General features: G+C 40.6%; 2 protein-coding genes across 3 annotated transcripts in view; one reads left to right on the top strand and one right to left on the bottom strand.

Moving 5' to 3' along the window:
- The window catches only part of LOC110530007 (GDNF family receptor alpha-1), an 87330-nt gene extending 82860 nt beyond the window's left edge, over positions 1–4470 (bottom strand). Inside the window, exons 1-3 of one of the 2 annotated variants that reach the window (XM_021612760.3) lie at positions 3452–4470; positions 2466–2768; positions 1724–1807 (exon numbers count right to left, since the gene is read on the bottom strand). In XM_021612760.3, coding sequence (XP_021468435.2) covers positions 1724–1807; positions 2466–2768; positions 3452–3491 — 427 coding nt within the window. In that variant the 5' untranslated portion in view covers positions 3492–4470. The remainder of the gene's footprint in view (positions 1–1723; positions 1808–2465; positions 2769–3451) is intronic. The other variant, XM_036986123.2, reaches the window with a different exon arrangement.
- Positions 4471–9268: 4798 nt separating this feature from the next.
- ccdc172 (coiled-coil domain containing 172) lies at positions 9269–14110 on the top strand. Its single transcript, XM_090184685.1, has 8 exons — positions 9269–9347; positions 9528–9613; positions 11206–11322; positions 11458–11623; positions 11792–11893; positions 12085–12187; positions 13892–13979; positions 14066–14110. Exons 1-8 carry the CDS (start codon positions 9269–9271, stop codon positions 14108–14110), a joined length of 786 nt encoding a protein of 261 aa, XP_090040811.1.
- The last annotated feature ends 1417 nt before the right edge of the window (positions 14111–15527 follow it).

Here is a 15527-nt window from a genome sequence, read left to right as displayed (position 1 = left end):
TTTCTGCCCTGCTTGAGCTGCCTTGGTCAACTTTAACTGCTGTTATTGTGAAGTGGAAATGTCTAGGAGCAACAACAGCTCAGCCACGAAGTGGTAGGCCACACAAGCTCACAGAACGGGACCACCGAGTTCACTACCGAGTTCAAAACTGCCCCTGGAAGTAACGTCAGCAAGTAACGTCACAAGAACTGTGCATCGGGAGCTTAGGGAAATGGGTTTCCATGGCCGAGCAGCCCACACAAGCCTAAGTTCACCAATGCGCAATGCCAAACTTTGGCTGGAATGGTGTAAATCTCGCCGCCATTGGACTCTGGAGCAGTGGAAACACGTTCTCTGGAGTGATGAATCACACTAAACCATCTGGCAGTCTGACGGACGACTCTGGATGTGGCAGAGGCCAGGAGAACGCTACCTGCCTGAATGCATAGCGCAACTGTACAGTTTTGTGGAGGAGGAATAATGGTCGGGGCTGTTTGTCATGGTTCAGGCTAGGCCCCTTAGTTCCAGTGAAGGGAAATCTTAACGCTACAGTATACAATGACATTCTAGACAACTCTGTGCTTCCAAATTTGTGGCAACAGTTGGGTAAGGCCCTTTCCTGTTTCAGCATGACAATGCCCCTGAGCACAAAGCGAGGTCCATACAGAAATGGTTTGTCAAAATCGATGTGGAAGAACTTGACTGGCCTGCAAAGAGCCCGGACCTCAACCCCATCAAAAACCTTTTGGATTAATTGGAACGCAGACGTCGTTCTGCCCCTGAACAGGCAGTTAACCCACTGTTCCTTGGCCTTCATTGAAAATAAGAATTTGTTCTTAACTGACTTGCCTAGTTAAATAAAGGTAAAATAAATACAAATTAATACCTTTGGTCAGGTTAGTGTAATTGAGAAATGTAGGCCTACTATATTATTTACACAAGTATGTCCACAAGTGACATAATAACAGGTGATTCCTTTTGCAGGGAAGAACAATACTTTTGCTCAGTGTTACAGTCTTGGCCATTTCAATTAGGACAGGAAATGTATGAAAAGATTAGCTCCCCTTCATATTCACAATCCGATTGCAAATCTAAATAGAGCCAAATCTCTGTGTTACATTTCTATGTGCTTATTAAACTCATCTCAAGCTCTCTTATTCTCCATCACCAGCCACACAACATGGCACCTCACCAGCACCGGATTGTAGTTTCTCACAACAAGACCAAGGTAAAGTCAAAAGCCGCTATAGATTCCATGGAAAGCACCTGTGCGATCGTGAACAAGGGAAAATATTGCCATCTAGAGGCAGCTCATAATTTAACATAAACTCACTCCACCAATGCGTGTAACGGTGTCCTATGTGATACCCCCTCCCTGCATTCATGATCGATTTGATATGACCATCACAATTCAATGTACAATTTAAACAAAGCTCGATAAACTATGCTACAACCTGACGCATTTTTACATTTTTACAACTCCACACCACCACACTCCGTGTTGAGCTCTCAGTGAACACTCAGAACTATAGCTCCCCGTGCAAATTCACTAACAATGGGCATGCATTTCATTGGGGCAAAAGAGGGAAAGTGTGAGGATTGTAAAAAAATCGAAACACAATTTCACTAAGAACATGCACAGCCAGCATTTCATTTGTATACTTTCACAAAGAAGCCAAGTGTCCGTTCGTGAACTTTAAATAAGTTGCACCATAGTAAACTCTTAATAAATCCATGCCCTTACCTGAAATAATGGGGGCCAGTCGGAATATGTCAGACAGCCTGCTATTCATGGTCTCATAAGGAGAGTCCTCGAGGAAATCGTTCCCTGAAAGGAATATTGAAATACAATGTGATTTTTAACATACTCTTGTAGTGTTAATAGGCATGTACATGTTGCAGACAACCAGCTAGACAGACATACATACACACATTCATAAAGATATAGAGATGTTATTTAAAGAGCATGCACGTGGGTTATTGTTTTCACTAAATGTTTGTAAGCTACCATGGCTTGCCATTTCTTCACATGCGCATACACATGAGATGGGTATCTAGGTCAGTCAATTTCCATGACGCCCTACTACTCGTTAGGCTACGGTTGATTAGGCATATTGGTCAGCAACTGAGAACCCCTACTGCCCCACTGGCCACTGGCATTAGGCAGTACAATTTTTGTGTACGATCTACTGCAAGATGACGAGTGCCAAAGGGCTTTACACTCGATTCATTCTAAGAGATTTGTTTAAGGTCATTACCCCACTCCTTTCCCATTACGCACGGGCGGGAAAGTTACGCACCCAATAATGTGTTGTTTTCTCCCTGAAACGGTATTGCTTTAGCGGTTTACATGGTCCGTTAATACATTACTCATGTAGCAGGTCTGGGAAATGTTTTTTTTTAAACCATTGATTAACATCAGATTGACTTCTGACAATGTGTGATTGCTGTGTTGTAGCCAACTGCAATGATGCCAAAGTGCATACCCTGCAAAGTCTGGTAGATTCCCCAATAGATGCGAAGGCAGTTCTTCTCTTTCTTCATACCCCTTTTACATCTACAGTTATACAGGGGGCTCTGCTTGAGCGCATCCATGGCGCTCCGACATTCGTCCTGCGCCTCCAGTCCGGCTACCATGCTAAAGTTTCTCTCCTTCCCCCCAGCAACGCACTGTCTCATTGTCCGATACTTGGTGCTGCATCCTTGCTCCTTCATACACTGCTCACTCGCCTTGACACAGTCGAGGCGGTTGGGACCAGAAAGGACATTCTCCTGGGCATACAATACATCTGTTTGGGGAGAATAAATAGTGATAATACTAATAATGTTTCTGTCGTTTAAATGTTAAATATTGTAGGCTATACGGGATTTAGTCACAATACACATTCAGAGATTAATCCAAATGAAAGCTTCTTTACAGATTAACATACTGTATTAACGCTGTACTGAGCGTATTTTAGTGCGCAACTCCGTGACAATAACAACAACACAAACATCTCATATAGGCTACTCGTCACTGACATAGTGATCAATGCATCGCATACCCTATACATTTGTGAAATATTTACAAAATCAGCTGAGGACAAACAAGTAAAGTTATTAAATGTGAAATGGGTAATACATGTTATGCTTTTTATTTTTCAATGCAGGCTATAGTAGTGTATATAGGCTATACATGAGAGACGGATAATGAATTGCCACTGTGTTTAGTTGTGTATATTACAGAATTAGAACTCAGTTCACTTCGATTAGGCTACATGAGCTCGTATTTGATTTTTTGGTAGTCAATGGGCATGGTCCGCATTATGGTGGCTCATCTCTCTCCACAAAGATCACTATAGGTTTCCTATGTACTCATCTCAGCTGCCCTCTGATTTCTTATTATTGTTCATTTAAAAATGCACATACTAGGCATGTATAGCATATATTAGTCATATTCATAAGTAATAGGCCTTGAGAAACTAAAACTTACCTAAAAGAGGCAGCACGACATAAAGTGTGATGAAAATCATTGCGTTTGTATCCGTGTGATGCCTTGTTACAATGGAATTTATAGAACATATAGAAAAAAACTTTGTGATTTTATTCCCAAGGCATTTCCACTCTATTCAAATCCATTGAAAATATCGGGTGGATGATGTCCGACATAGGCTACAGAACACATCCAGCTGACTTCATGCGTAAAACATTCCGACCCAAAAGTACTCCAATGTTTTGCGACAGACAACCGATACCGTCAACCACAGAATGATTTCCTTTCCGTTTAAAAACTAAATAAAAGACTTGGATGAGAGATCACAAAGAGACAAAACGAAACTCGGAACTCCAGCTCGTAGGATGTCCGCGTGTGTCTTAGCGCGCGAGGATGCTGTAGCCCACTGCTCAATAGTGCAGTAACCCCAATCCGGCAGCAGCGGCAAGGCAGTGGAACTTCTGCGTTTCAACGTGGATTTCGGGGATGACAAGTAGATCAATTCAAACTTTCAGACACATTTTATTTCTGGAATACAGTGTCGATGTGAGGCTAAATACATACGCAATATCTTATTTGTGAAAACATATGGTATGACACTATTTGCAAACGTTTTGATTGTTGATTCTGTATTAAATTGTATCAAAATATTATAGTGTCTTGATTCATTCCCTAGGACAAGGCTACACCATTATAATTTACAATATTCTGTTATTCATGGGGTTACAGAGAGTTCACAACATGTAGAGGTTAAACAACGTGTTATGTGACTATCCCCAATACCTTAGTCAAAACCAAAGCTTCTATGGCCGTTCAAAACAGCACACTCAAATTTGAGCGAGAGACAACCCCATGCGCACAGATAATATGCTGTAGCCTACAAGTACACTATCGATTGAAATCTGTGTTGACGTGCGACGCTATCCCACCAATTCGACGGAAACCTGTCACTGTTCCTTTTTCACATTGAAAAACATTTTCATATCGTCGCGTATTAATGCTGACTTAGTGTTTGCTATGCTCAGGATGCGCTTTCGCCACCCATTTGGAGCGTGTAATGAAAAAGGAGACGGAGCCTAAATTGTCTATCTGATGTGTGCTGCTGATTGTGGTGCAAACCATACAGTACCATACAGTACCAGAGCTGAGAGTGTAGAGCCAGCAGTGCGCTCCTTCTAGCCACTCTTGACATCGACTATAAAACGTGAACATGGGTGAATATCGCCATCTGTTGGTTTAAAAAAGCTTCAACATGCATCTGATTATAGGCAAAATAAAGCAATCACTATAGCCTAGACGTGGCGAATGTAATATGAAACTATCTGAATTAATTGGAGGCTATACAAATCACAAAAATTGAGTGGTTTATGATAATGAACATTTTAACATATTTCATTAGGCCTATTTGGTTCATTTTACATACTTTTCTATATTAGGCCTACACTTTTAACATTGACCATATAATAACACAGATACACATCCTATTAAGTGAGATGTAATACATGCCCTATTGATTCGTTTTCAGTCATTCACTAGGCTAAATACAGAAAGAATTTAAAGGAATTTTAAAGGAATTTTCTATGGTTAAACCCAATCGACTGTTGACCGAAACAATCAACAATGAATGAATGTTCCCCTCCACTCCACCATATCAACTGGACTAAATCCTTTAATACACAAATGGGAAGCTGAGAGAGCAGGGCTATTTACATTTTTACAGATAGTGTGAAAGAGAAGACTAAGGTGTGTTCCCCTGCTCAGACGTTGCTGACGCATGTCAGATCTTACAACACCTGGATAGGTATTTTACATGATACCACATATTATAGCAATCTGGTGCCCAGCTGCACAGTCAATGACGTGGCATGCAACCATTGGTTGATGCATGCAACATCTAAGCAGGGGAACGCAAGCTTTGCGTCAGACACGGAAAAGGAAGCGAGACATCTCACCCACTAATTATTTATGGTACAATTGAAGTCAATGAACTAAGCAGACCAGACCCAGATGCTATCACATTGGTGTCTATGGGCTACCCCGTTAAGCAAACCGAAACTGATAATTTTTCCAACAATAAACGGCCTGAGTGAACTATCATGATTTATCCACTATCTTTAAAATATATAGGCCTACAAAGCAATGTAGGCTGCTGATGGGAGGATGGCTCATAATAATGTCTGAAATGGAGCAAATGGAATGGTATCAAACCATGTGTTTGATACCATTGTATTAATTCCGCTCCAGCCATTACCACGAGCCCATTCTCCCCAATTAATGTGCCAACAAAAGGGATCCAAAAAAAAAATGGAAAGGATGTAGAATAAACTGTCTTTGCAAACACTTTTACTGTGAACTACAGCTTTTAACCATAAAGCTGCACTTAAGGCCTCGCAACAAGCATGTCGTTAAACATTATGGCTGCCAGACAGGCAGGCGACTATCAGAAGTCAATGGGCGCATTCCTCTGCCCAGGCGTTGTTGACACCTGCCAGATTTGACAATTTCTTGATAGATATTTTACATCAGCTAACCACAATCTAGCAATCTGTCAGTCGATGACACAGTCAATGACGTTGCACGCAACCATTGGTTAATGCATTCAACGTTTGAGCAGGGGAACACGCCCAACTGAAAGTCTGAAAAAGACAACATACCTGTTGACAGCCCTACTGGATTGGGTCATACCAACTCACTACTCTAGAGAGGTAACATTAGGCACATCAACCTCTCAGCCTACATCTGTGAAATAACATTAATAAATGAATCACCATAGAACAAAATGGCCTTATAAACTCAAATGACACAAAGACTATATATTTATGTAATCTCAAAATAACAAATGGGGAGAAACTAAACCCATGAGGCAAATTTGGCTCCTCGAAACGGGGCATGAATTGGCACCAATCAGGTGTGCCGTCTACTCCTAGGAACAGGAAATGCATGTCGGCCGGACTGCAAACAATGAAGCACATGAATGAGCTGGCGAGTAACATTTCTGAATTAAGTAAGCCTAATAAAATAAGTTTAAGGACTGCATAATGCATAACTATTAACCAACCATGTTATCTGCTGAAAAAAATTCCATAAACCAAATGCTTGTCCGAGAGTAGGCTTAGATGATGATTTAACAGACACAGAAGCCAGCTAAGTGTGCCTAGGCCTACCTTGTAAACTCAGCAAAAAAAGAAACGTCCTCTCACTGTCAACTGTGTTTATTTTCAGCAAACTTAACATGTGTAAACATTTGTATGAACACAACAAGATTCAATAACTGAGACATAAACTGAACAAGTTCCATAGACATGTGACTAACAGAAATGGAACAATGTGTCCCTGAAGAAAGGGGGGGTCAAAATCAAAAGTAACAGTCAGTATCTGGTGTGGCCACCAGATGCATTAAGTACTGCATTGCATCTCCTCCTCATGGACTGCACCAGATTGGCCAGTTATTGCTGTGAAATGTTACCCCACTCTTCCACCAAGGCACCTGCAAGTTCCCAGACATTTCTGGGGGGAATGGCCCTAGCCCTCACCCTCCGATCCAACAGGTCCCAGACGTGCTCAATGGGATTGAGATCCGAGCTCTTCGCTGGCCATGGCAGAACACTGACATTCCTGTTTGCAGGAAATCACGTACAGAACGAGCAGTATGGCTGGTGGCATTGTCATTCTGGAGGGTCATGTCAGGATGAGCCTGCAGGAAGTGTACCACATGAGGGAGGAGGATGTCTTCCCTGTAAATAACAGCGTTGAGATTGCCTGCAATGACTACAAGCTCTCTCCAATGTTGCTGTGACACACCGCCCCAGACCATGACAAACCCTCCACCTCCAAATCGATCCCACTCTAGAGTACAGGCCTCAGTGTAACGCTCATTCCTCTGACGATAAACGCAAATCTGACCACCTCACCCCTGGTGAGACAAAACTGCGACTCGTCAGTGAAGAGCACTTTTTGCCAGTTCTGTCGGGTCCAGGGTTTGTTCTGTCGGGTCCAGGGTTTTTGCCGGTGATGTCTGGTGAGGACCTGCCTTACAACAGGCCTACAAGCCCTCAGTCAAGCCTGTCTCAGCCTATTGCGGACAGTCTGAGCACTGATGGAGGGATTGTGCGTACCTGGTGTAACTCGGGCAGTTGTTGTTGCCATCCTGTACCTGTACCTGTCCCGCAGGTGTGATGTTTGGATGTACCGATCCTGTGCAGGTGTTGTTACAAGTGGTCTGCCACTGCGAGGACGATCAGCTGTGCATTCTGTCCAGTCAGTAGAAAGGCCTCTTTAGTGTCCTACATTTTCATAACCGTGACCTTAATTGCCTACCGTCTGTAAGTAGTGTCTTAATGACCATTCCACAGGTGCATGTTCATTAATTGTATTTTGTTCATTGAACAGGCATGGGAAACAGTGTTTAAACCCGTTTACAATGAAGATCTGTGAAGTTATTTATATTTTTACGAATTATCTTTGAAAGACAGGGTCCTGAAAAAGGGACATTTCTTTTTTTGCTGAGTTTATTAGGTAGCCCAGAAAATTATGTAAAAATATCCTGTTGTTTTTATAGTAACTATAGTAAAAAAAAGTAAATATTCCAAATAAACTTGGTTTAAAAGTACATTACTGTAAAGTTTACAGTAGGGTACTGTTAAACCAAATTTTTCTTTGGAACATAATGTACATTTTTACAGTGACTCACTGTCAGTAAGTCACGGTAAAGACAACAGGATTTTTTTTTACATCTTTTACTGGTCTTTTTTACAGTTTAGGGTAATTATACTGGACAATAGCAACATAAATTCAGTGAATGTATAAGGGGAACACAAATAGGCCTAGTCCTAAATTGCAAAACCGCATAGGCTCGGCCCAAAAGTAAATGAAGTTTACAATTAATTGGCTTTTTCAAAGGGAGCTTTCAAATGATAGTTTGTTCAAATAAAATAACATATGTATCCTCCTTGACCAAATTACAAGCATGTTGAGAGGGAAAAATATAGTGTTAGTTAATTGTCTGGAAAACCTATATAATTTGGTAACTTGGCTATTTTAATTTCAAAGGGAAGGTTGCCAACCTCATGAAGGTGAGCAACATCAATCTGGGATTTATGAAAAGCCTCAATCAATATTTACTATTAATTTAGCAAATGAATGTCAGAATGATATAGTCCTGGTCATATAAGGAGGCAGGCATTCACACTTTAATGTTCTTCATGGCACTGGCTCAAACCATTCTTTCTAGCAGTGCTCAGGAGAAAATTGGGTAAAGTAAAGAATTAGCCTCTATAGGCCCATGTGACAAATCTTGAAGGAGCAAATTACACTGAATTAAAGCTATTGATTGCCAACTGTGCTTACAAACGTCAAACAATACTGTGGATGGCAGAACTAATAGTTCATTGAAGCAGAACTGTGATGAATGAAAGCGATCTTGAGAGAATGGCTGCACTGGTACATTTCTCAGTATGTTTAGGCCTACATAATGTATTCATTGTGGTAGGCTACAATGAAAAGCCCCCTAGGCTACACCCAGGTTCAACATATTTCTGTGGGTTTAAGAAACACATCCGCTTGGGTGAGGACCATTTGAAATGTTACACGATATTAGTAGGTTTTCTGGTAAAAGTAAACTGACCTCTCATGCCAACAAATAGGCTCGCGCACCCTAGAATAGGACTATATGCGCGCTATAGAACACGTGCACATTTGTTGGCGGGAATTCGACTGGAATCTCAACACACTTGTATGTTTTACTGCTGTCCTGGTGTCATATTTAATAAACAATTAAAAAGTTAATACAGCTAGATAGCATATTTATCCGATAAAGATATGAGTTTGGATACTCTGTTTCAACAAATTCTTCTAACTGAACAGCAAATATCGGAGAAAACGCGACAATCTCAAGAGGGTGAGCTGCCAACCATAATTTCCTTTCTAATATCAAGCTAGCTGTTAATGACACAATGTTAGCTAAATTATACTACTTTTCGTTTTCAATTGACTTTTGCAGGAATTGGGGGAAAGAATGTGACTGGTTGTGTTTGTCATGAAGGTCACTGTTGTGTTTCCTTATTCAATGTTCTGTCAGTCAAGGCTGCCATTGCAAGATGTCAAGACAGGGTCAAGTCATTGACAGCAAAATCAGAATGTCTCTCCAAGGAACTTGATGAACAGGTGAATCTGCTGTTATCATTACCTATGTGTGTGAGAGAGAACCTCAAAGCATGGTCTGACACAATATTGTTGAAGTGACAGAGATAAGAACAGACACTTCATTGAACAGTGAATGTAGGCTACAGAGTAGTACAGTGAATGTACAGTCAAATAGCTACATTAATTAGTCCCGAGAGAGTGTGTTGACAGATTAAGTGCAGTATATTGATACATATTGAGACACATTAAAGAGGTGATTAATTGTATGATTAAAACCCTTAATCTATTAGAGGCCTCATCAGAGACTGTGGATCAATTGCAAGTGGCACTACAAAATCAATTCCTAGTTTCCGCAGGATAACATTAGCATTATAGCAAGCAACGTTTTAACATGCTTGAAATGAATTATGTGTGGAAGATAGATTCATTAACTTTTCATAATATTGTTGAGCACTTCCTGTACATGTCAAAAAGGAACATAACAAGATTGCCAATTACAGGGGTCAAATCAAAAGAGTCATTCATTGAGATGAGATGCAATAACCTTTGAACTATAGGCTGCTGCTGAATATCACATATACATTCAGCCAATATGTTCCATCTATTTTACTGATATTTAAGATTATGCTAAATTGAGCCGTTGTAGGTTAATAGCATACATATACACGTTTGATAAAGTGTTTTAAGCACACTAAGTGGTTTAAGCACACTATCTTTATGAAACAGCTCAAACTTTGTGTTTGTTGTTCCATAGTCTATGACACTTGGCTTGCTCAATCATAAATGTGTCTTCAGCCAGCCAGTTTACTTTTAAGCTCTCTTTAACTGTTCCCTTCATTATATTTAGGACACAAAGGTTACTGTTTTATTTTTGAACTTTAACACTCATAGTAACCAATTGTCCTGAATGCCATGCATTTTAGACGGTAATTTTCAATGCTTTCCACTAGCACAATTAACCTTCACAATTGCTTATATCATTTGAAGCCAGGTAGTATGTAATTACCTTAATGGTACCATTTGCCTTTTTTTGGTCTGAATGGCTTATAAAAAAATATATATAAATATTGTGAGGGGAATGTTGAGGCTAGGCAATAAAGTGTGCCTATAGTATAGCTACTAAAATGAGAACATACAGTGCCTTGCGAAAGTATTCGGCCCCCTTGAACTTTGCGACCTTTTGCCACATTCCAGGCTTCAAACAAAGATATAAAACTATATTTTTTTGTGAAGAATCAACAACAAGTGGGACACAATCATGAAGTGGAACGACATTTATTGGATATTTCAAACTTTTTTAACAAATCAAAAACTGAAAAATTGGGCGTGCAAAATTATTCAGCCCCCTTAAGTTAATACTTTGTAGCGCCACCTTTTGCTGCGATTACAGCTGTAAGTCGCTTGGGGTATGTCTCTATCAGTTTTGCACATCGAGAGACTGAAATTTTCGCAAAGTTCAAGGGGGCCGAATACTTTCGCAAGGCACTGTATTTTCCCTTGATTTCAGTATATTATCTGTTCAATCAAGTATCAAACTTCATGGAATGGGACAGGCTAACAAAAATATTGTTTTTGTTATGTTTTATGGAACTGCTAAAAGTGTGTCCTTCCAGGCTCAGCATCTATCAGAGACAAAGCTGCAGTATGACCTAATGAAAAAGCATCAAGTACAAGTTGAAAAGCAGGCAGGGGAGCTTCTGAGACAGCAGAGGGATCTCAGGAAACACTTGGTGAGTGATTCTTGTCAAGGGCATTCAAGCACACTCAAACGTTAAACAAATACCACATGACAGTACATCGTTAATCAATAGATCTAGGCTACATTAATCTATTTACCTATTTTTTCTGTGCTCATATGTTTGAAGGAGAAAATAAAGAAGTCGTCGAAGGAGGAACAGGAGAAATTCATGAAAGAAATCATGACTTTCAACAGCGACTTTAGCCTTTTGAATAACAGGGAGACTGTGTTTGAGAGCCAAACCCAATCTGAGATATGTAACTTGGGGGAGGAGGTTAGCTCTTTAAACAAAGGTAGAGAAGCCACTGTTTATATTAACATGTGAAGTAGGGTCATTTTATATTCATTGGGTATTGCTAGTTTATTAATGGATAATATATTTACATTATATAACCTGATGCTACACTAACCATGCCCTGTTCTGACCAACCCCTTATACTGTTTTTTCCATCCTGTCTTAGAGATGGATTCCATGGGCCGGAAGAATACTCAGATGAAGTCTATGCAAGAAGAAAAGAGAGGTCTCCATTTGGAGCTACAAGGACTGGAACATATTATGAAAGGTAGATTTGATCCAGCTCTGTTGTCAGGCAGATGTTTGAATGCTCGCCACCAGATAAAACAAACAATCCTAAAGACAGCGTACAGTAAAACGTGCAGACTAAACTGAATCCATCCCCTAGTGTCATTTTCTTTAGAGAAAAACAGAATGGTATGTGGAGGTAATGTTTACATTAAGAGTTGTTCATTTCAGACCTGGAGAGCCAGCTGAGTGAGGCTAAATCAATGACCGAGTCCTTAAGTGCAGAGAGTCTGATGGTCACCCAGAAGCCCCTCACAGACAGCACTTGCTTAAGGTAATCAACTGCGCTGTCACGCCCTGACCTTAGAGAGCCTTTTTATGTCTCTATTTGGGTTGGTCAGGGTGTGATTTGGGTGGGCGTTCTATGTTCTTTATTTCTATGTTTTAGGTTTCTATGTTTTGGCCGGGTATGGTTCTCAATCAGGGACAGCTGTCTATCGTTGTCTCTGATTGGGAATCCTACTTAGGCAGCCTTTTTCCCTTTTGTTATTGTGGGAAGTTGTCTTTGTTAGTGGCACTGTAGCCCTCGTAAGCTTCACGGTCGTGTTGTTGTTTCTTGTTTTTGTTGGCGACATTATAAATAAAGAAATGTACGCTCACCCTAGCCCCGCATCCAGCCAGGACGGGTTGTGCCAGCTCTGCTCTCCAGACCTCCAGTGCGTCTCCACGGCCCAGTATATCCTGTGCCAGCTCCACGAACCAGGCCTCCTGAGTGTCTCTCCAGTCCAGTGATGATCCATGGCACGAAGCCTCCAGTGATGATCCATGGCACGAAGCCTCCAGTGATGATCCATGGCACGCAGCCTCCAGTGATGATCCATGGCACGAAGCCTCCAGTGATGATCCATGGCACGAAGCATCCAGTGATGATCCAGGGCACGGAGCCTCCAGCGACGGTCCCCAGTCCGGGGCCCGCAACGAGGGTTCCCAGTCCGGGGCCTGCGGAGAGCCTCACTGACTAGTTCAATTTCGTGGATAGCGTTTGCGTGAGGAGAGTGGTCCGTTATGGCTAGATCAAGGCTTATCCTGGGGTGTGTATAGAGTCAGAAGTTAGAGCAAAAATGTGCTCGGAAGCATATACAATAAATACGTGAGGACTGAGTTTTACAGACATAACAAGGATCCTATCGTCAATTCTGACAGGACAGCAAGACTGGGTATTTGGTGTGTGGGTCACAAATCATTGCACATTTATTGTCTTCCTGTCTCATCCTGCTAATGATCCTGCTTGAAATGTGCTGAAAGGACCTGCACCCATCCTGCCATTCTTGTACTCTTCAGATCAGGATGCTTAAATAAAGCAACATTACCCCAATCTCTTGAATTAAGGCTTTGATCTGCTGCCTGTATTATCTGGTCAAAAAAGAACATCCTACGATTCTCATGTTAGGAACTTAATTAAAAGGATGGATCGATACAGAATCTGGCCCAGGGAGGAAGTGTTTGCCTCCTCCTGCTCTTAAATCATACGTGGGGGAAGCATGTTCTGTCCCTCTGTCCCCACAAATCTCCTTCATTACTGACGGCCTGATTAGTCCACAGGATGTGCTGAGGGTGGGGCTTTTGGGGAAGCTGAGGCCCACTTACTGTTATGATAATTCCTCTTGAGTGTGTTCATTAATCACGCTTTTTACTCAGCTATTGATTGTTTGAAATTGAATGCATGTCAATTTAATTAGTGCTGTCTTTTTAAAAGTGTAAGTGTGCAAACCATACAATTTTAATGTCATAGACTTAGCCAGTGGTAACTTGTGGAATAGACGCTGGCTGGTATGCGGTTTTAACCAATCAGCATTCAAGATTAGAACCACCCATTGTATAATATCTCTAGATCCAATTTGCTGGCAGGGTAAACTTTTGGTTGTACTATTTGCTCCAACTCTTAAATTCATGTTAGATAATTGTTTTATGTTACATTTGACGTGTGTGTAATGAGAGACTAGCTTTTCAGACACTTAACATTTTAAATGTGTCATAGACTTAAAAAGGAGCTGGAGATGCACAAAGAAGGAGAGCTGGAGCTTCTGAGAGAAGCCCTTAGCTCTGAAATCCTGTTCCTGCAATCGGTAATCACTCTGAGCTATTCAAATCTATGAGCCTCAAATTAAGTCAATAGCTCTTATTGTATGTAACATGACATTTTTTATTGCAGAAACTGTCTCAGAAGACTCCCCAATACTCAAGGAAATTCACATAGTGTCCAAATTCCAGAGGTATGTTAGAGGTTAGGAGAGAGATTGATTATACCAGCAGTCTTAAAAACGTTGTGTATTTTACTTAAGTACTTATTTTGTGTTACTTTACTGTCAGCTCATTGAAGGTCTTGGCTTTACCCACCGAACATATCGTTACCAAAACATGATAAGATTTTAGCCATAGAACCAGGGTGTTGAGACGGGATGATATTGTTATAGTGATCAAGAGAACAAGAACAAATCCCATGCATTTGTTTAAAACGTATATTACAGTTTTTTACAATCACTTACACACTATAAGTGGTACGTGAGGCATACTCAGTGAAACCATTACCTCATGTACCTAATCTTCAGACCAAGTCTGCAAAACTTTACACTCAGTTTGCAATTGTAAAACTAAACACAGTTCTCTACATTAGACACATCATTCAAAACTAACAGGTCTTGTGTTTCGTTTGGAAAACACTGCCATTCCAAATACCACACTCATTTACCGATTACCTACACCCAGTGCTCACGTGTGAAAACACAAAGCTAATTGCTTCACTTAGAAATCAGAGCTTGAGCACTATAAATAGGCTTCAGGTTGGCTTTTTTGGTTTGGACAAGAATGGAGGCCAATTTTGGAGAACAAGTTAGAGGAAGAGGAGTGAGAGTAAGAGGGGGACGAGGACAAGGAGGAGGAGGAAAAGGAAAAGCCTTTTGTTTACCTTCTACTGTATTTGTTTTGTCTGTTACTGTTCATCCTGAAATATTGATGAAAATACAATGTTTTGAGAAAGAAATACATTTTAGAAATGCATTTCTGTTTATAGTGTAAATATATACTGAATATGCATACATACTGTATATATTTGTGCACACATACGTGTGGGTGCTATGACAAACTGCTGTGGACTCCACTGCACACTGAACATGCAAAAGACACAAGATTGTAGTGTTTTATATTTGTCACATCCGTGTATAGTTGGCGTGTACAAGAGCTAAACATTTGCTGGTTTGTGTGTAGTTTTATTGGAAAAACACAATTTTGAGAAGAGTTAAAATAATTTTGAATTAAGTATTTGGTTTTGCAAGAGATGTGTGACGTTTTGCATGTTGTGTGTGTGTTTTGGGGTTTTGTGTGTAGAGTCTAGAGAAAAGGAGCCATAGTTTCAGAAATCATGTGTAAGCAATTGTCAAAAACTGTAATTCTTTACCCCTGAAAACTGCCCTCTAGTGGAAATGATCGAAGTTGCAGTATCACAATGTACAGCAAAATCTGACTGAACCAGGTTGACAATAAAATATGTATATATGGACTATGAAAAGAATAGGAAAGAAATAACATAGCAGTTAGAATCAGAGAACAGAAATAATCAAAACATATCCAGAACTCCACTGTAAAGTGGACTTTTCTGGTTGTTTTTCCATGAGAAT

This window comes from Oncorhynchus mykiss, chromosome 1, assembly GCF_057628025.1.
Source record: "Oncorhynchus mykiss isolate SJ-2025 chromosome 1, ASM5762802v1, whole genome shotgun sequence".
Taxonomy (NCBI): domain Eukaryota; kingdom Metazoa; phylum Chordata; class Actinopteri; order Salmoniformes; family Salmonidae; genus Oncorhynchus; species Oncorhynchus mykiss.
This window is presented reverse-complemented; position numbering and strand designations above follow the sequence as displayed.